The sequence below is a fragment of the Ischnura elegans genome, chromosome X (genome assembly GCF_921293095.1).
Source record: "Ischnura elegans chromosome X, ioIscEleg1.1, whole genome shotgun sequence".
NCBI lineage: Eukaryota > Metazoa > Arthropoda > Insecta > Odonata > Coenagrionidae > Ischnura > Ischnura elegans.
This window is the reverse complement of record NC_060259.1, coordinates 85006196-85027371: the sequence shown is the minus strand read 5'-3', so window position 1 is coordinate 85027371 and position 21176 is coordinate 85006196. Positions and strand designations below refer to the sequence as shown.

Here is a 21176-nt window from a genome sequence, read left to right as displayed (position 1 = left end):
CCATGTATCCAATCGGTGTTTGTTTTCTGCATCTTAAAAATATCAAAATCTGATGAAAACTTTGTATTTTTTTCTGCTTGGTGCTGCAACCAAAGAAAGTTACAGTAAACATGTTATCTAATATTTCATAGTTATAATTTACATCATAATAAGTTCTGATGAATCACTACCTTTACCAATCAAAATCTGAACTCAGACCGATCTGAAAAGAGAAAGTGTGCCTACTTGGCACATAGTTTACCCACACGAATTTAATACTCTTCCATTTGCCTCACTCCCATTGTTCATATTTTATAGCGTGTCTTTCTATCAAAAATTAAATTTTATTTTATAATGGCAAATACATATGTTTCAATTTTGGTTTGCAAGAATTTTTTTCCTTATTTCCCATTCATTTATTCACCGTGATGTGCTTTATACTCAGACTGGCCCCTGTCCTCCAAGCTGAGATTTCAGGCTAATTTTAAAAGTGAGGTGACTCAGCCTGCTTAAACACTGGTCTGTAGGTAAATAAAGAAGTGGTAACGAAACCCTGGACAGGAAATGCTATCAATATGAGTTGATTCAAAGCTATCACATTGTATCTATGAAAATATATTGATGCTTTGATGAATCAATTGGAAAGGGCATGGCAGACAATAAGACTGGTGAAACAGCCCCCGAGAGATATTTCAAAGATTCTTGGCCCAATAATAGGTCTTGGTGAGGTATTGAGCCATGCAAAATATTTAGAAATACAGATGCAAACAATTCCGTGGTAGTCTTTTATAAACCATCGATGCTAAACTTTTTTTCCGTAAGAAATGCATTGATCTTCATGGAAATGTCTTCTCTATCTCAATACAAATTACTCTTAAAACACTAGGTTGTACTCTTGTGTAACTTTTGGCGCAGGGGGCATGTTATATTTACTTGATTTTCATTCACAGTTTTTCTTAAGCAATTTCTTTTCAAGCATGATCATTATTTTTTCTCCGATCTTGCCTTGCCAAAGATGATGGAATGTCAATATAAATCTAATTTAATGCCATTTAAACAAATATCTCCATAAATAATATTTAATCACTTGTTAAGTGATTAAACATAAATGTTGAAATTAATTCGTACAAAGCCATTGCCGCTGACACAGCACTGAGGCATAGCAGCGACGGTTTACATTGTTGAAAGGTATTAATTGCCTCACGTCTACAATCAAATTTGGTCTTCTTGGTCACAGACATTACACCGGGTGCGGATTAAATTCATTGTTTTTTGTTCATTAGTTTCCTACTACTTTTGTTCACTACTTAAGCTGGTGAAATAGACTCCTTGGAGAGCCACTTTAAGGATTAACAACATTTCATTTTTTTGCGATGCTGAAAATATGATACTATACTATAATAATATGATAATACATACTAAAATACAATAATATATTATAAGCACAGCTCAGTACAGCATAAAATTTGGTGGGGGGGGGGTCATAACCTGGGAGGGGTATTCTCCAGTGTAAAATTTTTCCATTATCCATTTTAAATGCATTTTGGAGCCTTAAATTTCATTTCTATACTTTGTAATAAAGGAAAATGAACATTTTAGATATTATAGATACAAAAACTGTAGAAAAATTAAAAATTATTGATAAAATTTGGGAGCACGCTCTTTCCCCTCTACCTCTCCTTCAGCGCACATCACTTACAAGCATTTCTGATTTCTTCTATCCACTATTTAGTCCAACAATGTACACACTCATTCAGAATTTTTAAACCGCAGGTATTGACACCTGCATAATTTTCAGTTGCAATAATCCTCATAATGGCATCTGAAGATGATTTTTGAAAAATCTGGTCCTTAGAGTAATGGAAATTACTTGGCATGACAGATTTCGACTATTAACCAGGTATTGTCCTTCAAGACTATGCATTTCTCTATGTTTGATATGCGATTGCTATTCGCAGTATAAATGCTGCGGGATGCTCACTCATGGCAGTAAATTTAGCATGCCCTCCGGAGCGAAAAACCCCGTGCAATTTTTTCCATGTTCACCTCTGAGGTACCGATGTGACGGCGCAATGCTTATAAGTAAGAAAAGCAAACAGGAGCATTTTAAAAATACATCACTAAGGGAGAAACTCCCTTGCCTGCTGCTTGTTTTTTACGTAGGGTTTCAGATGACTGACTCATGCTGAAACCAAGGCCACTCAGTTCCCCTTGGACTTGCAACTGGTGAAGGGGAGGATGAGAGAGGAGAGGGGATAAGAAGTTTGTGTAAGAGAGTCACCCCCATTTTTGGCGGCAATTTCTGGGAAAGCTGTTGGAAGATGAATCATGTGGTCCTTCTGGTGTGAAACATTATCTACGTTTCGTTTTGTCCCAGAGTTTTAGTTTAGTTTTGACCCAAAGTAGTTTTGACTCCGATTTTGTTTCATCCCCGAGTTTCGCTCCCAGGGTTTAAACTCATTTTGTTTCTACATTTCACTTCTGGTACTGAAATTTTACTGGTTTCGACTTTCATTTAGGTTCTATTGCCATCCCTGGTTGTGGCCAGGGTAGGAGGGGGTCAAATTATGCCCATATAGGGTGGGGTGGTTTCCAGTTATTTTTTTATTGCCTAAATCGAAAGATTATTACACCTGGAGTACGTATTTCACGCTTTTAGAATTTTAAATGACGATATCTATTTTTCGCGGTTAAATGAAAAGTGAAAATTTTCAAGCGCGCAAAAAGGAGACAGCTAAGTATGAATGCCAGGAAAACTCCCGCTGCCGCAAGTGAGGTGACCTTGGGGCGAGGCTCTGAGTGCTGATACGACGCAGGATGCTAGCAGGTCACAGAGTACCATGCTAGCTGGTAGCACTTGGCTTAAATAAGGATTATTAATACCTTATCAAACGAGGAAAACTTTCAGACCTTAGCCAGTTTTAATAGGTGATTATTAAGACATGTTTCCCTGAGCTCTGTGCCTCATGCATGCATTGGTAACCTCAGACGATGTAAAACTCCTATCTACTCATGTAAAAACTAGGTCCCTGTGACGTCACGTGGAGTGGCATCGCATGGGCGCCAATCTGGCCTTTTTCAAATGAGGATAAAATTGACCCTTGCCATTAGTCTAAACCGGTATTTCTAAAACCAAATAATTTGTATATTATGAATACACTAATGGTGGGTAAGGAATTGCAATCAATGCCTTTAGTTTTCTTTGATGAAGGAAACTACCCTATTGCTCAGGAAGTTCAGTTTCAGTGAAATCACCTTCAATGGAAATCACCTTTAAACAATTTTTGCAATGACCTTTTCTAAGGTAGGTAACCATTATTTCTCTGGTTAACACATTGTGGTCTGTTCACGTAAAATTACGTGTTTCCTCACCCAGTGGTAGTGGTCCGGTCACGTATTTTTACGTGTTTTTGCATTATAATTTGTCACTCCCCTCTACGGAGTTATTTTGGACTGTTTGACCGAGTTATCGTTCATGCAAAAAATAAATAAAAATATATGCATTAAAAATATATGTTCATTATAAAGACATGTATATGTTTATGCCAAAAAATGCCCAAGTTCTCGAGCTGTGTGAGTTTAATGGTATACTTGTAGCTTCTGCGTAAAATTAAAAAAAAGGCCGGCCTTCAGAACTAGTCAAATTCAAAGGGCATCGGACCAAGAAGTGTTAAGTCTGCTCATCTACAAATCCTACCCTAGTGGGGCTAATTGCAGGTGTAAACCCCCTCGAGTAGAAATTCATGCCATTACTTACACTTGAAATTAAGATGCATATTATTAATAAACAATTTTATAGTAATAAGTTGCTTGACAGCAAAACATTTTTTCTTGAAAATTATCTAATTAACTAGAAATAAAAATTAAAATTTAAAAACCTGCTTTGAGATCCAGGATTCCCAACTTCAGTTAATGATAATTATTCTGTATAAATAGTACAACAGAACTGATGATATCCCTGGAAATCACATTAGTGAAGGCTATCTGGGACGTCCTCTTAATCTAGAGCTGCTTAACTGGAAACTGGATTGGAAATTTATTGCTCTTCACACTCTAGGCCACAAGTCTCCAAACTATGGGCCCCAAACTAGACATGACCCTCTCATTAACTTGTGAAGGCCTTTTAATCTGGAGAAAAAAATTACAGAAGATATTGTGTGAGGCTACCCTAATGATTCTTAACATCTATAGTATTGTTACCCTACAGTTAGTATCATGCAACCCCCACCACACCAGCTCCTGGGGGAATTATAATGTGCAAACCTTCCTCCATTGGCAGGATTTAGTGGTCCACGTGTAAGGATATCAAAATATTCCCATTAATGACATTTTAGAACGTAAGGTTGATGGTAGAGGAGATTAAGTTTATTGTTGGAACTTACTGAGGTTAGGATAAAATGCTGCATGCTAAATGCACAAATCTAATATGAAGTTGTCTATACAGCATGAAGTTCCTCTTGGGCTAAACACTATTTAGTAATAAATTTTCTCAAACCAATACTGGTAATCAACAATAGCTAACTTCCAGCAGGTTTAGTTTCTACCACTAGCAAGAAACAAAAAAAAATCACTTCCTTCCCTTGATAATACTGATAACTTTGCAGCAAATTTCCATTATTTACCAAATTCATATGGATATCCTTAAAAGTAATTTCCATTCCTGATACATAATATCTAGATATGCAGGATGCAGTGAACACATTGAATTTATGTAGTGCAGGTTGTTGATTGATAAGGATTAAATAATTTGCCAGTAAACAGTAGTCAAGAATGTTTCATCAAATTATGCCAAGGGATGAGATAACAACAGTAGCCAAACGAAGAAAAATAAAAAGAACAAGTTATATATTTTCTACACGGTTTCAAAAGACAAAGGTCTAAAAGTTGGTTAAAGGGGTCAAAGGTCTAGAACCCTCCATGATGCCTTCATACATGCCACTGGTTGGATGGATTGGTTGTTGAGCTAAAAGTTGGATAACACTACGTACATTCAAATTCACAGTTAAAAATAAGCATTCAAGGGCCTTGGATTGGACAAACTGAACTGATTAACACTTAGACTGCATGAACGTTTTTATACATTTTGTACGCTGACTGGGGAAAAACGTTCTTAAATTTTTGACCATTGCTCGACTACCTTCTTCAGTTTCCCAAAATTTTTATTGCTACCTGGGGCTAAGTGCTCTTTCCCTCACTGCAGGGATTGCTTTTACAGCTTAACCCTTCTACTGCATCTGGGCTGATATATCGGCCATCGCTGGTTGAGCGAAAACTGCCGCGGGCCGATTTATCGGCCCAAATTATTTCACTTTTTTTTCGTGATTGTGGCCTTTTCAACGGCTGTAATTTATGTAAACCCCCATAATCTATCTATGGTTATAAGATGTAAATATATCTTAAGAATTAGGAAAAAAATCTAGACGTATTAAATAAAATTAAGTAGTTGCAAAATTTTTAAACCTGAAATGTTGCTAATTCCAGAAAATATCCTTGGCAGCCTTCGTACATCCCACCTGAAATGGGCTGGCAGTAATAGGGTTAACTCACCCCAACCATCCCAGAAAAACAAAACATTTCGAAACATTCCCGCAGTCTAAGGATTAATGATACTGCAAGACAAAAATGGTTTTATGATATCAAAGTTATTTGTTTTCAAGAGATCCTTAGCTAATCCGTAGGTACCTCATTACAAATGATTCATGCTGTTACCACTGCTAAGTGTTGCCACCTGTCAACCATGTCAAACCGACTTCTCTTCACTGCACTACATTTGCACAATTTACTCAAACAAATGAGCACTAGGCAATCCTGACCAGCTGTTTGACGTTTAATTTCACATGGGTCTGAGTTTGAATCGATCAAATTCAATAGTTTATTCACTGATTATGAGATTATATTGCAAGAACACTTGTAATAATCAATCATGACAGCATGAAAAAAATATCTCCTGTTCTGAAATAACTTTTTAGTCTGTAAAGGCAACATCACTGATGACGTCAGAAATAATATCCGTGTTTGAATAATTATGTGCCTTTAATTAAAGCAAGTATTACACTGAGAAGATATATGCTAGTTTGAATCTTATATCCACAGGATGATAATGTAAAAATAAAGTTAAAGATTCTTTGATTTATTATAAGAAATATTTGCAATTTAAAACACTTGAGAAATTATATACTTACATCTACGATTGCTATACTTACACACCTTGCCTTCTTCCAATTCGGTCACAGAATTACTCTTTTCATTGTAATTATAATCAAAAGAAAAATAAATTTCCTCCTAAAACCGAAGACTAAAAACGATATATTTCAGCACACAGGAGAGAACCATCGTACTGAGCTATGCATTAATTACAAACTTGAGTCCTTCACTCGAATTTTCATTGTGGCAATAGCCAGGCATCATGAGATCCAAGGAAACAACAGTTAAAATTTAGACAAAAATTACAGAATGGACCTTTAATTCATGGAAGATACTTGGCAACTTACTGCTAAATTTAAATCCAATGAAATCAACCAACAACTGTAGCATTAAGAACCAAGCTTATGACATACTGTCTGCCCTATTGATATTAATGTGGTCACAATTTTCAATACAGAAATAGTTTTATTCACATCTATCTTTGTCATTAAATGATAAAAATTCATAATTATATCTTAGAAAACTATTTGTGACACCAAGATTGCATTCTGAATCCGTTTCTGTTCATTAGCTTCTGATATGGAACAAGAGAAATCACTGCCAGACAAAAGGTTTACCCTTGATAAGGAGACATCTTGCCTGATGAGGTCAATCCTTCTTAATTAATACACAGTAGTACTTATGCAGAAACTGTCTTTCAAATATCATGCAGAGTTATATACATGGCTAATTAACGCCTCTTTACATGATAGGTCTCTTAAATTTTATAAAAAAGAATAGGTAAATCATTTTATAAATACAACTACCATCACTTCAAAATAATACTTATTGCAATTCAGGAACTGAATTACAAGGCATCACGCAAACAGGCATTGACATCTCTTTTTCACAAACCTTGAGATCACAGTTCTTTACCAAAAAAGACTTGGTCTGTACCTGGAGAAATTTACAAGATAAGGGAAAATAAGGAAAATGCAATAATATTTTTTCTACTATCTTTTAGTCTGTAAGTTCATACAAGGAATTTAATTTTTTCACCTCAAAATCACGATCAGGTGTGTAAGGAACGTAAGTTTACAGCTATGTATTCATATATTACTCTGATATATCATACATATATATACATATTATATTTACAATTTTAGGTTAATGTTAGCTGCATTCATATAAGTTAGAAGGGTTATTATCTTCAGGAGATACTGAAGGTTCTTCATCAACTGTTTCACAGGAATCCTTGGGAGTAGATTTCTTTAAGGAGTCCAAGTACTCCTCTTGAGATGTTGCCAGGACTTCAGCCAACACCTTGGCATCATCTTCCCACCCCGATAATCCTGAAATGTTTGAGACATAAAATAAGTCATTGAAAATTATTATTATTTTATCTGCCCAAAGATCAATTACAGCATTCTGCATTGATAAGGCACTTCAAAAAATTACACACAAGACGCATCCAATAAATTAAATAATATAAAAATACCAAGTGCGCCAAATATACCTTAATTGTAAAATAATAAAATATAAATAAAATGAATCACTCGTTCCACTTCCAAGTACATACTCATTTATAGAATAAAAGAGGTTTTCTAGCAGAAAATCCTTTACTTTTCTTCTAAAAAAAATATTAGATTGGATTTCCTTCAACCCAAAGGGCAATCTATTGTACAATTTTATACCAATATATTTCAGACCCAAGGAAACCCCTTAGGTAGTAATGCGAATGGAAATTAGCCTTACCTCTGGTACCATGATTATGAATATTTGAATTTTAAGCAAAAGTAATTAATAATTGCATTATACACAGGTAATTACGGCTAGTACATACAAACATGGAAGAGGAAGTATACCAAGTCTTTTGAATATTGGGTGACAGTAAGCCCTTTAATGTTCCTCACCAATTAACAAGTTCCGTGCTCATGACATAACGTCTACCATGGTTCCCACCCAAACTGAAATGTAAAATTCACGGTTTTTTCCAGGTTTTCACAGTCTAGATGTCGTCAAATTCACGGTTTTTAGATAAACTATTTTAGGCAGATATATTGATCGCGTAACGATCATCGGCCGCATGCTAACTAAAAATTTTACAAACGTGACAGACGCCGTGAATGCAAATGCAGCAATGAAAGTTGACGTTGCTAGCAAAATTCAGCTCCGGCTTAAGTTTGTGAGCGGGAAAATGGAGGGACTAGGGTGCCAGGGAAATTAAGAAGTGTCTGAATTTTCGCCAGGGTTAATAAACACTTTGGTTACCATCTACCTATTTGGTATACATCTATTACAAGTCTTCTGGCTTCGGTACAGGCTTAAGGTCAATGTGCCATCACGGCACACGGACTAACAAATGCGCTTAGAATATACGTTTGCAGATAAATAGTTAGACAGTGTCTTTGCATGACTGACCTTGAAACATGATCGACATTTCAATTTTTCTTTTTCTCTTTCAATCGTAGTTCTAAAATCAAGTTTGAGAGATTTTTAAGGTTACGTGAAAAATTCACGGCTTTTCCAGGTTTTTTCACGGTAGAAGAATTTCACAGCTTATTCACGGTTTTAAGGTTTTCACGGTTGAGTGGGAACCCTGGTCTACGTCATGGCAGTCGCTACCAAGTGACTGAGGACGTAAGGGCTACGTCACGATTCCCTCTAGCGTTATATTCTGCCCTGAGAGCCAGCCACCGGTGTTAGGGTATGGGAGAGGGTCAGTCAACAGTCTTCACCTGTTTGCTGTGCGGAAAGTTGCAAAAAAATTTTTTTTCAGATTTTTTCTGTTTTTCTCCATTTTATCCGGTTTTGCTCCACAGGGACGCCTTTGGAAGTCTGTTTTTACAGCCTATTTCATTATTACTATCATTTTAAAATGCAGAAATTAGTAATACCTTCTCTCAATTGTTCTTATACCTTTTTTGCAAAAATAATTTTTCACAAATGTTCAAAGCAAAATTAAACAAAGATCCTTTAGAAATTGCCGAGAAGTTTGATACTTTATAACAAGGTATTTTCACTTTCTATAAGACTTTTTACACAATGTTTAATGTGTACTTATTTAATTGCGTTTACCAGAAGGAGTGGTAATATTTTTCCCTTGTGGTTATCTTTATTTTTAATTGGCGCTAACGTGGTAAATTACTTGGCTTGTTGCCTAATTTTGGACAGATTCTAAGTATGTGTAATTCAATACTTACAATAAATAATAAATACTTTCTTTCTCGTACTATTTAAGTTTCCTAGTGAATTTCATTTGCTATGATTTAATCATGGCAAATAACCATATTTGCATGAATTCTATTTGCACATATTTGCACAATAACTTTAGTGAATTCCTTGCTCCACAATGCAATTTAATTTCTACTATTAACGTTTTATGCACAATAGCTAGATATCCCCATCATTACGTTCATAAAAATTGCGGCTCAAATCATCTTCCTATGTGGGCTTCAAAACACTTTTTGACTGGCTGGGAAGAGGGCCCTTGCTTGACACTTGGAATGTTTATTGTTCTATGCAGCAGGAGCGTGGTTCCACAGCATTGCCAAATCGGGAGTACGAAAGTTTTAAGCATCTGGTTTGTAAGATTTTTCTGCCAGGGACTGTATCAATACCATCTATCACAGAAAGAAGCAAATGCACCATGTTCTACATCAAATTACCTCTGCTTTTTCAAAAGGTATAACCTGATAAGGATATTCTTTACAAGTTAGAGTCAATGGCAAATGGAATTCTAAATACATATGTAATTTATATAGGCACACATCACCTTGAGATCTTGCCAAAGAAAAGTTGAAAAGTTTCCTACAAGGCCTTGGCCAGGATTCTTATCATGCTCGCCATCAGTGATCTCTAATTACTTTCAATGATACTACAAATATTTTATCAAACACATTAAATACTTAATTTAATTACCTTGGACAAAACAGGAGATGGCTGCAGTAAAATACATGTAAAAATCAGAGGCTAAAAGATGACTTTTTTTTTTAAACCTCAAAAATAACATTCATCACCTTAAACTACTAGTTTCCAATACATAGGACATTTGAAAATATTCACCTACAGTAGAAGGCTGATAATCTGGAAATCTAAAAACCAGAATGATCCAAACAAAGGAAGGTTTTCCAGAGTTTTTCAAAATTTCTATTTTTTAAAGTTGCATGACTGAAAATATGGCTATGTAAGTGCCATATGTTTGAATATGAATATGTTTGATTGCCATCTCAGAGCCTGATTGTTTTCACGCTAATCCCGCAAGAGCAAGTTAACTGAGTTGCAGTTTTCTTCTGCAAGATATGTATTTCATTATCATGGCATCAATGTACAATGTGTATTCCTTCAACTTATTGGTCTTAATTAGGAGAGGAATGGTAGTGGGTAGAAGTTCACATTGTGTGCTTAGCATACCCAAAATTACTTAAAATCTATCTGAGGAAACATGCTTTTTTTATGAAAAATGAGTGGCACATTAAAGAGATTGTTGTTCATTTTCCTCCTTGAAATACGATTGCCAACTTTTTCATTCATTGAGCTCCAACCACCATGCATAGTAATTCTACCGATGTCTTTTATCGACAAGCACTCATTTTGCAGCTGTGAGAATCAAAATTTTGTTTAAAACGCATTATTTCAGATGCAGTTTTCCCAGGTCAAAGCACTCGTTTCCAATCAGAAGTTTGTCTTTTTTGAAAATCCAAAAGTGTAATAGCCAATTTCTTCAAGCATGGGAGCCTTTCTGTAGTTTTTAAATCAGATATGTCAATCCCTTTTCACAAGTAGACCGATGATGTGATCATCAGGCTATAAAGTTGGTTTTCGTTATCTTCACTGATATAAAATGCAAAGTTGTGCTCTGGCACCAAAAGGAAATTACACATACAGGGTTCCCACTCTACCTAAATAATGAAATTCACGGTTTTTTCAGGTTTTCACGGTCCGTTAATAAGCCAACAATAAGACAATAACTGGCCGTATATTAACTAAAAATTAACATACATGACAGACACAGAAATGAAAAGTGGTATCTGTTATGACGTCACCTATTGTTTGCAAAATTCAGGGCCGATTTAAGGCCCAACCCAACCGCGGTCTTGCCCGGACGTCGAATACCATGGCCTCCTTTAATATGCGAATGCCATTAGGACCTTCTTCTGTCTGGACACCTTTTAATAAATCATTTTCAAATAATTATAATGCACTTGGTTTGAAATATATGAAGACAAAATAAATACCTGCTTAAACACGCTATTTTCACATTCATTTTATTATTCACATAAACTCAAATGAGGTGAGCGCAGTCTATTGAGAGCTATTGCCATAAATTGATAGGTCTATTTGCCGTATAAATGTTTCCGTAAGTAAAATACCAATGGCAAACTCATATATCGAAGCATATGGCATGTGCCCTCATTTTGTGTGGGAACTGAACTTCGAATTACAAATCAGATGGTTTTCGTAAATGGTTTATTCTGGGTCTTTTAGAAATGCAAGTTATTTCATTCGTCCTTTTTCGAATACAAGTCCATCCCAAGCTATCACTGACATTGAAACACTTAGACAATATAACAGACTTCCGCCATTAAAATGGAAAATATCGGTCAATGTGTCGTCATATAGTACGGACCAATTACTACACTTCGAATGTTCGTGTGTAGATAAATGCGTAGACTGAGTCTGCGCGTGACTGACCTTGAAACATGATTAACATATCGATTTTGATCAGTCAATTGTAGTATTATTATCAAGATTGAGATATTTTTAAGGTTTCATGGCGAAATTCACGGCTTTTTCCAGGTTTTTTCACGGTAGGCAAAATTCACGGCTTATTCACGGTTTTCACGGTTGAGTGGGAACCCTGACATATATTTACAAGGCTTTAATTAAATCGGCCAAGAGGATGAAACTCAAGTTTCCAAACATCATCAACCAAGATACCAATCACCTCATGGAAAACACTATAGCCTTCCATAATGCAATATGCCTGGAAAGAACCAGATCACATTACATCATGTTTGATAGCTGCTGACCAATTAAGTAATCACACCTTAGTTAGGAAGTATACGCTTTTCCATCATATAAATTATCTCTGCCTGAATGACATACCATATGTATGCACCACTTCTTATAGTTCTTCTTATCTTAGTTCTTCCATTATGATTTAGCTGAACTAATAAGTAAAACGTAGAGCATTTCCCTTAGCTCATCACTCTCCAATTTACATACCCAGAACTTCTGGTGGCACTTGGTTGAGAAAATTGTAGCAAGACTTGCTGAAATCCATGCTCATCTCATTCCTCCCTCGTGATGGACCGGGCTCACAAGGGGAGACAACATCCAGCGGTGCGTTCACTAAGGCATGCTCCTCTTCATCCTCATCCGAATAATCCCGCACGCAGTAACGGAAGTGTTTGCACGAGGAAAGAAGGTTGGGGCTGTGACATGGCCCTGCCGGCCCCAAGTTGTGACTTGTGGTAGCAGTCGAGGGGGAGTGGTGCCCTGATGGAGCATGCATCACTGAATGTGTCTCGTGGCCACTAACTTCGGGGGAGCCAGACCTCATAGGCGAGCCTCCCATCGCTGCTTGCTTACTGTGGCACGGCTTCTGTTTTGTCACCTTTCCCATCAGCCCCGATCCCCACGGTCTGTTCAAATTTGATGACCCTGGCTCTGGCTCAAGATTATAGTCCTCCGATCTAGATAAATTTTGAAAGAAGCAAGAAGGGAGAGGGACATAAGATTGTTTGGTGCCACACGGGCAACCGGGGGGGCATCGGAATGCATCCTTGTGCCTGGGGTTCATTCCTGGTCTAGCAGAGTGGCCCATAATATCAGGCGATGGTTCACGGTTCCTGTTGCCAATTGCTGATCGCACTGGACGATTATGGGGTTCAGGAGAGTTTTCTTTCAGCCTCTGGTTGACCCCAGATTTGGTGGGTCTATTCTCGGCTGAAGTGACACTTGCTGAGGTGGTGGCTGTAGAGGCGCGCTGCTGTAAAAAAGAGAGGTATTGTGACTGACAAATACACTACTAATAAAGGCTCCCTTTATGGTTCAATTCGCCAAAGCCAAAGTTGATGGTTTTGACCACCAAAAAGGTTTCATTGACTTGCAAAGCCTATGACAGATTTTAAACAGTTTTAAATTCAAGCAGTTGTTTGGTGACTTTGAATGTATTGAAAATGCCAACTATCCTTGAATAAAACACAAACCTTAATTTGAATTGTATGAAAGGCAATGAAACCGGTTGAGAGTTCACTAACAAGTACGAGATATACAAAGTTAACGTTTTATTACACACAATATGGATTTCAATAAAGTTAACTTGCCTGGGAACAACTTACAAAAGTGTATCTCCTATGGGAGGAAAAGCTGAACAGCAATCAACATTCAACTTGAAGGAGCAGAAGATAAACACTTAAGCCTGAACATCATACTTTAAAATAGTCCCTTGAGTATACATCATGTTTTCTTTCTGCGAACACTTTAAGGGTGTTTATTTAAAAATTTCTCTTTTCTTATCTCTCAGACGTTTTATGTTGCTCTCTACACCTCAGTACAAAATTTATCTATGTTTCCAATGAAACTGATCAACTTGTGATGCACATATTGCTAGCATTGCATAGGGGAGGGGTGGTAAACTTATTGCATGCATGCTCAAGGTCGTATTTGAAGCCATTATTCTGGCACACGGAGTTTGGAGAGCATGACTTTACAGGGTTAAAGTCAGAGGCTGGGTCCACAAGTCTTGAATATTTTAATATTGCTTCGTAAGAACTAGGATCAAAATATTGGAAAGGACTAGAGGTAGAGGCACTGCCGTGATGAGAAAGAAGACACCCTTGGGTTGGGATATCCCTGGAAAGAATTAGGGATGGGAGATCACATGCTGTCATTAAGGGGACAGGAGGAGCAAACACTACTCAAACCAGATGAATTGTTCATAGAGAAAAGGATGACTGAACTATAGAATAGATGGCTGAGTGATTTCTCTGTAACTAGTTCTTTTCCTTTTCCAAGTGCTACAAATGGGGATTTGTGCATAATATTCCAATCAAAACAATTAAAATTAGGGATGGACGGATCCAGGATTTTATTCGGATCTGGATTGGATACTTTATTGCAGGTGTAGGATCTTCGTATATTTTCAGATCCAAATGCAATTTTAATTTCCTCCTAAAAAACGAAGTCATTATTCAAGTTTCTTCTGAGTACATGCAATCAAAGGAATGCTATTTATATTTTAATACACATTTAAACTCATTAAAAATCATTTTTATAAGCTTTCAAGTTATTTGACAGTACTCAAACTTTCCTCATGCATGTTTCCCTGAATTTTGTCACTTTTTCATCGCAAACTGACTTGTGTTTCACCCGCAAATGCTTCAGTTGTGGTGAGGTGGATTTTGCACTTCCTCACGATAGTTTCACGCTACAGTGCACGCACATGGCACACGTTGAGCTCTCCTTATCTCCATAAAAACGTTTCCACAAAATGAAATACATTTTTATCAACAAATAAAATTACAACTGTGCAATCTGTGACATAATTGACAGTGTTTAGAACAACATTGACTTCATGTGCGACGAGGTGTGGGAACAGAACAAAACGACCACTCAGCGATCTCGAGAGGAAGGGGTAAGTAGCAGAAGTGCGTAAGGGAGAGGTGGAGGGGAAGGAGCGTGATCCCTCTGTCTTTCAAACAACGAGACTACGAATGAGGGAGTCGAGGACAAATATGTCAGATCTTGCTATTTTGTGACAATGTTGCCTTCAAAGCGAAGCTAGGTGAGCTACGTTATATATGCAGCTGGCGTTTCTAGGCAGTCTCCACTTGTTTGAGGGGGCTAATGATATGCTTATTTCTTTGAAAATTGTGTTGTTTCTACAATCTTGAATATTAGTATAGTCTAGAGGTACCTAGAAAACTTAGCAACAATCAATTAGAGCTGAAAAAACTAAAATATCTTCAGAAATGCGTTGCGTTTGGTCTCATTCTTTTTCAATTCTTGTGCATGCCATCCATTTGACGAAGCTATCGAGACATCTTCTATCCCAAACTCATCTAGCATTTTCCGAAAAAAGTCACTAAGTGAGACAGGGTAGGGATGAAACATGCGTCGATTGCTCGTGTAACTCGATATTTTCCATTGAAGACAATGATTTATGGTCTGTGTGATCTCAGAAATGGAAAAAAATGCCAGAGGCACAGGCTGATGGAGGACTGAGGATGGTTTTCTGAAATATGTGACGTAATTACTTGTGACGTGGTCATTTTCCTACGATGCTGAGATTCCCCAGATGATTGCTCAATCTCTTGGGAAGAGTCACACTATGTGCCTATCGTACTTGGCCTTAGAATTTTCCACGGCTGAAATTCTATTGCATAACCCCTTCAATAGATTTTAAACTAAATAGTTCATAAGTAGGACAAGTGTTGTAGTGCTACGGCGTATGCAAAGAGAGGATCAGAACTCTTTCCACTCTCTCTAATGCGATGAAGCATTAATTAAAATGCAATTAAAAATGTTCAAACAACCACAAAATTGTCATACTGACCATTGTCTTGTTTCGCTTTTCATTGTCTTTGAGCCACTGAATATAACTTTCTCGAGCAGCCTGCTCTGTCAGCACTTCATCCGTAGCTTCCCAATCTGTAGCCATTATCTTGTCCTCCAACATCGCCTGAAATCAAACGCAGCACAGAATAAATTAGAGAAGTCAATTGCAACACCATTTTCTGAGAAAAAATATAACTGCAAATAAAGAAACATTAATGAGTGCATTCATCACCCACATATCATTAATTTAAAAAAATGCATTTATTAAGTCACTTGATTTTTAAAGAAAATTGGAGTCAAAGGCAATGATAGAGCTCAACTCACACTAACTCAGGAAAGTGAGTTCAGGGTATTGAGAACGATTCCTCACAATGGGCTGGCAGCAAATTTCCATAAAATATTTTGATAGTTTAAAAAGAAGTTTCTATACAGAAGTTGATGGCTTATAGGAATGCCTTAAAAGCTAATAAGCCCACAGAAATGTGTACCAAAGGTAGATCTACAGTAAGAGTTCAAATAAACTGACATATGAAAATATTCTTTGAAGCTTTTTTCCACTCACCTGTTCAATTACACACTCTTCACTTTGCCTGACAGCTTCTTTCATTAAGTTTGTGTCTGCTAGACCAGGGGTGAAATTTGGCAAACCTAGACCAACACCAATAGTTGCTTTATATGGATCAACAATGCTGTTATAATGTACACCTCGATGATAGGAGAGGCGAATAGGTTCATTGTCCGGCTTGGCTAATCCATGGAAAATATTAATTGGTTCTGAAATGGACACAGGGCATTCATAACAGTTGGATTATTATGAAACAATGATTCGGATTCTGTATTCCCTAGTAAAATTCATAGAAAATAAAATTCCCACATTTTCCCCCATTTCAAGGAAATACCAACAAGAAACATAGTAGTAATACTTAGTGAAGTGACTAAAAAGTGCAATCAAAACGTAAATATTACGCAAGTGAAAGAACCATTTGCCTAGGCCAATGATAAGACCAGGATCCTCGACACAAGTATACAGTGCTATAACAAAAAAACCTAACAAGACATCCTTCAATGCATTTTTGGCAGCTTTCATTTAATTCTAATTTTATCTCACATATGATTCATGTCTTGAAAATCTGTCAAAAGAATTTGGTGACCTCTTCCTCAAATTGTTGTTTTATTTGGCAATTATTTTTCCTTCCAAAAATATAATATCCTTAAGAAAGGGGAAAACTACAATAGCCCTATTTTCAACACAATACTAAGGCTTTTCTTAAGTATGTGCCATTAGGAGAAAAGAGGAATACATATGAATAAATAGATGGACTGCAAAAGGGTCGAATTTCGAAAATTGATTTGAATAATGCCTCTAGGTATTGTGAATAATTCAGTGACATATAACATGGCAGGAATACATCAAAATGTGAGCATCGAAAATTGGTAAAAAAGACCAACAATTGAATTCAAAAGAACTACAAAATGTAAAGTGGACTGGCAGGGCAACAAAATGCAGAAGTACTACAGTCCCGTGGGACAGGAACTAAAACATAAAATACAACAAAAAAAACTGTTTGTCTGCGAGCATAAGAAATTTCTGAATATCCTTTCTGTTTTCAATACAAAAATAGATGCTGGCCTTTAAAAGATTGGTTGAAAATTCCTGTTGGCACATTACACGACACATGAGTGCAAATTTATGTAAAAAAAGCTTCCATTATGATCCAGTGTAATAAAAATAGCATTTACCTACACATCAGTTTCAAGTCCAACAAGATAGAGCAGGTAAAAAAAAAAAATCTTGCCTGACCAAGAAAGGAGCATGTTTGCTACAACCACAGTAATAGAGCAACTTCAATAGAGAATAGATTATCTGGTCCAATAAAGTGGAAAGGGAAAAGCAAAAGAGACATAATCCATCCATAATAATTTCCTTAGAAGTTTTTGCACTGATTTTTATGTCATGCTTTTCGGTTGTAACTTCTGGCTCTCTATACTGATAAATAGTTGTTTTGAGGTGAACAAGAGCTGGAACAGAGATTAGGTGAGTTTCTGGGGGTAATGACTGAAGTAATAGTTGAAAGGCGAGTAATCTCATTAAACCATAAATAATTTAGGTGTTTATGTTTAGCTGTATTAAACTATTATGGTATAGATATAAAAAACACCCACCTATGCTGTAGCAAAATATTTCAATAGCCCTGTTGAACATCTCACTCAGGGCTTGAAGCTCAATATGGTTTCCATGCACGGAGTCATTTCGTTTGCGGGCCACATATGCATCAAGATCTTCAGTCATGTATTGCTTATAATGGTCTTTATTTAAAACCTGAAAGAAGATGAGAAAATCAAATCATTATTTACTTTGAAAATGAAAATTATTTTTGCGATTTTGGCAAGAAGAGTTTATTTTTGTTCTTTGTCTCTATTTTTACATATTTTCTAACGTAATACCACAGAATGTATTTTCATTTGTGTAACTTGGGTTGCCAAATGTGATGACAGTGCCCAGTGACACCCCAGTGAAGTGGGTCGTCTCTATTTAAACTCCCAAAAGAAAGAAAAAGAACATCCAAAAGAGCAGACAACGGAAAAAGTGGGGAATTATGGGAGACTCTCGCAGGGAATAAGGAAGGTAGATTGGATAGAAAAAAAGACCTGCGAGTGGTTCTACACTCACAGTGGGAGTCTGCCTTCAAAGTGGAACCAAGGAGGACATCCAGTCGAGGTATGGGAAAGTGACCTTTACAAGAGTGAGCTGAACCCAGTAGAATATTGGTGTTCCAGGCAATATTGGGAGCAGATATCATCACCTCTTCGGCCCTTCATCCGACACCCAAGATTCCCAGAGGACTTGTTCTCGCTAAACAAAACTAAGAATTCCCGTCGCCACGTGTTCTTATGATTCACACATTTTTAAAGCCATTGACTCCCTATGCATTTTTTGGCTTTGCGTATTTTAAAAATTTGAAACCACTCTCATTGAATTATCAGAAAAAGGACCATATTTCGTGGACTATTAGTGCAACTTTCTATCTCAAAAGTTTATCAATTACGGGCATTACTTGAAGGCAACGTCCTGCGCCTTGTCTCAATTTGTTATTTTGTTCAAATTATTCTGTTGGAGGTGACACTGTTGTAAGGGTTCCTTTTTGTTGTATCAGAGGTGGCGCTGTTTTTTAAGGGTTAATTTTTGTCTGTTAAAGGTGACGCCATGTTTGGAAAAGGTTTTTTTTTCCTTTCTTCTTTATTTTTATATTAAATTGTGTTGTGAACAAGACGTATTCTTTTAATCTTGCCTTAATCACCAAACTTCCTTAGTACGATCGCCTCTCTCAGAATAGTGACGTGGTTGACACGGAACCCGGAACTTGTGCCCTTATTAATTTTTGCAACAAAAGACTGGTTGTGGTGGGGCATCACTCGCTCATCCACCATATGATGTTACCATCCGTCACGGCCAAACAGCAACTCATTTATCTAGTGGGACTCATCATCCCTGGTCAAATCTCGTGGGGGAAGGCCAAGGGCTGAACCCAAAGGGAAGGGAGTGAATTGGGACCACTACAGTATATAGAGATGATTTGCAGGTTGCATTGTCACCGGATGAGCAAAGAGTTCACACAGATTGAAGAAATGAGTCACAAATAGAGCATCTGCAGTGGATCCTTGTGGGGACATTTTTTGAAGGTACAAGAAATTCTAACCCTGATAACAAATTAAGCACCCCCATTATGTATACAGGCATCCCCCGAGTTACGTATGTCTCGACTTACGTAAATCCATACTTACGTAAGCGATAACCGTATTTCAAATGATTACGTTAATTTTCGAATGCGAGCGCGAAGAAGTAGATATTCGCTCGTACAACCTATGGTAGAAAAAATATCGAATAGTTATCGAGTCTTTTACGAGCTAAACGTAACAAATTGACCCATTTTTGTCATTCCTCGAAGGAATTTTCATTAATTTCTGTGTAAAAATCGCTTATAAATCCCAAGTCAGCAATCAACGTGAAAATTTGCAGTTCTAGCGATGGAAGTGGTTGCGCTTATTCCTGTACGATACAACTTGTTATACAGCATTCACACCCGAACTCCGACTTTCAACTATTTAAAAATTGTATCCTTAAGTTTGGACATTTCCATCTGTGGAATTAAAAGAAAATGAAGTTCAAGCAGAAATATTTATTGCGGAAAAGAATTGTTTAGTACGCACGTAACGGCATTGAAATTTTGAGTGTTGGCAATGAACGCCGCGAAAAAGTTGACACACGATATTAATTGCGTAATTTTTTACATGTTTCTGGCGGAAAATTTTATTAAGCTGCATTTTCTCGTTCTCTCATATTGTGTGCAACTGTAAATGAATATTGCGTCATTGCTAGCTTTTCCCCACTAACTTTATTTCACGTTAATGACGGAGTTGGCTGAATAAAAGCTCACTTTTAATTAGCTATGTGCTTTGGAAATACTCTTCGATGTTTCCAGCGAAGTAAATATTCAAATGATGATATTTTCACGTTATTTTATTGAGATATGAGAGAATGAAAGTATGTTTCCGTGCGTGAAAGATTGAGTGTATGTGCGTGAGAATGTATCTGAGAATATAGTAATTTACTGGTATTTTTGTGTGTGTTATTTGCTCGTAATCCTAAACACTCCTCCTACGTGTATTAACTGTGACAGTGAAACCACCAGATTCATCGATCAACGTAATATATAAAAGGCAGGAGATATAATGATTATAGGTAGGTATACGACGCATTCTTTGGGCCCTTAGGTCGCAGTATAACATAATGAATCAATTTAAGTATTCAGTTTAGTAATGTAGCGTTGAGATACCGTACTTTTCCGAATCCACGCGATCGGTCAACTCTGGGAATAATATCACGCATTTAGATTGGCAATGCTCGAGATGCAACTCTCAGACTATATTAATTTTTATCGATTTTGTATCTAATAACGTAAGAATACGCGGTAGAGTTCATGAATATCGCAGTGAATTGAATGAAACTTCATCGAGAATTTACCGCGTATTTCTCCGCAGAGAATTTCACCGCGCCGATCGCAATCTCTGAAGCACTAAGGCAAAGGTTCGACTTACGTAAATTTCGACTTACGCAGAGTCTGCCGGAACGCATCCCTTACGTAACTCGGGGGATGCCTGTACAGTCCTTTGGATGACTGACTCACTCACTTGTGGGTACAAATTCCAGACCACTGGGGAACCGAAAAATGATTTGGAGGATAATATTGAAAACCTTGACTTTCCACAGGTTAAAATGGTGTATTTTACAAATCACTCTGGCCTGATCCTCTTCCCATACTTAACTTGAGAAATTTTAGTCATACGGAGACAACTAACATACCAGTTTTATTCTAGCAGTTATTAGTTAGATTGTGTAATAATTCAATCCTGCCACGTAGATAGAGGTGAAATTTACATGAATTGCCATGAGAAAAAAAGTCTCCTGGACTGGGAATCCAACTACGGACTAATATTTTCCCTTTCATTGG

General features: G+C 36.9%; 1 protein-coding gene across 3 annotated transcripts in view; it reads right to left on the bottom strand.

Moving 5' to 3' along the window:
- Window positions 1-6093: 6093 nt before the first annotated feature.
- LOC124170723 (OTU domain-containing protein 5-B) overlaps window positions 6094-21176 on the bottom strand; it is a 34058-nt gene continuing 18975 nt past the window's right edge. For 2 of the 3 annotated variants that reach the window (XM_046549611.1, XM_046549612.1), the window contains 5 exons: window positions 17830-17986; window positions 16229-16440; window positions 15665-15790; window positions 12331-13096; window positions 6094-7454 (listed from right to left, as the gene is read on the bottom strand). In XM_046549611.1, the coding sequence (XP_046405567.1) occupies window positions 7276-7454; window positions 12331-13096; window positions 15665-15790; window positions 16229-16440; window positions 17830-17986 (1440 nt within the window). In that variant the 3' untranslated portion in view covers window positions 6094-7275. The remainder of the gene's footprint in view (window positions 7455-12330; window positions 13097-15664; window positions 15791-16228; window positions 16441-17829; window positions 17987-21176) is intronic. The other variant, XM_046549613.1, reaches the window with a different exon arrangement.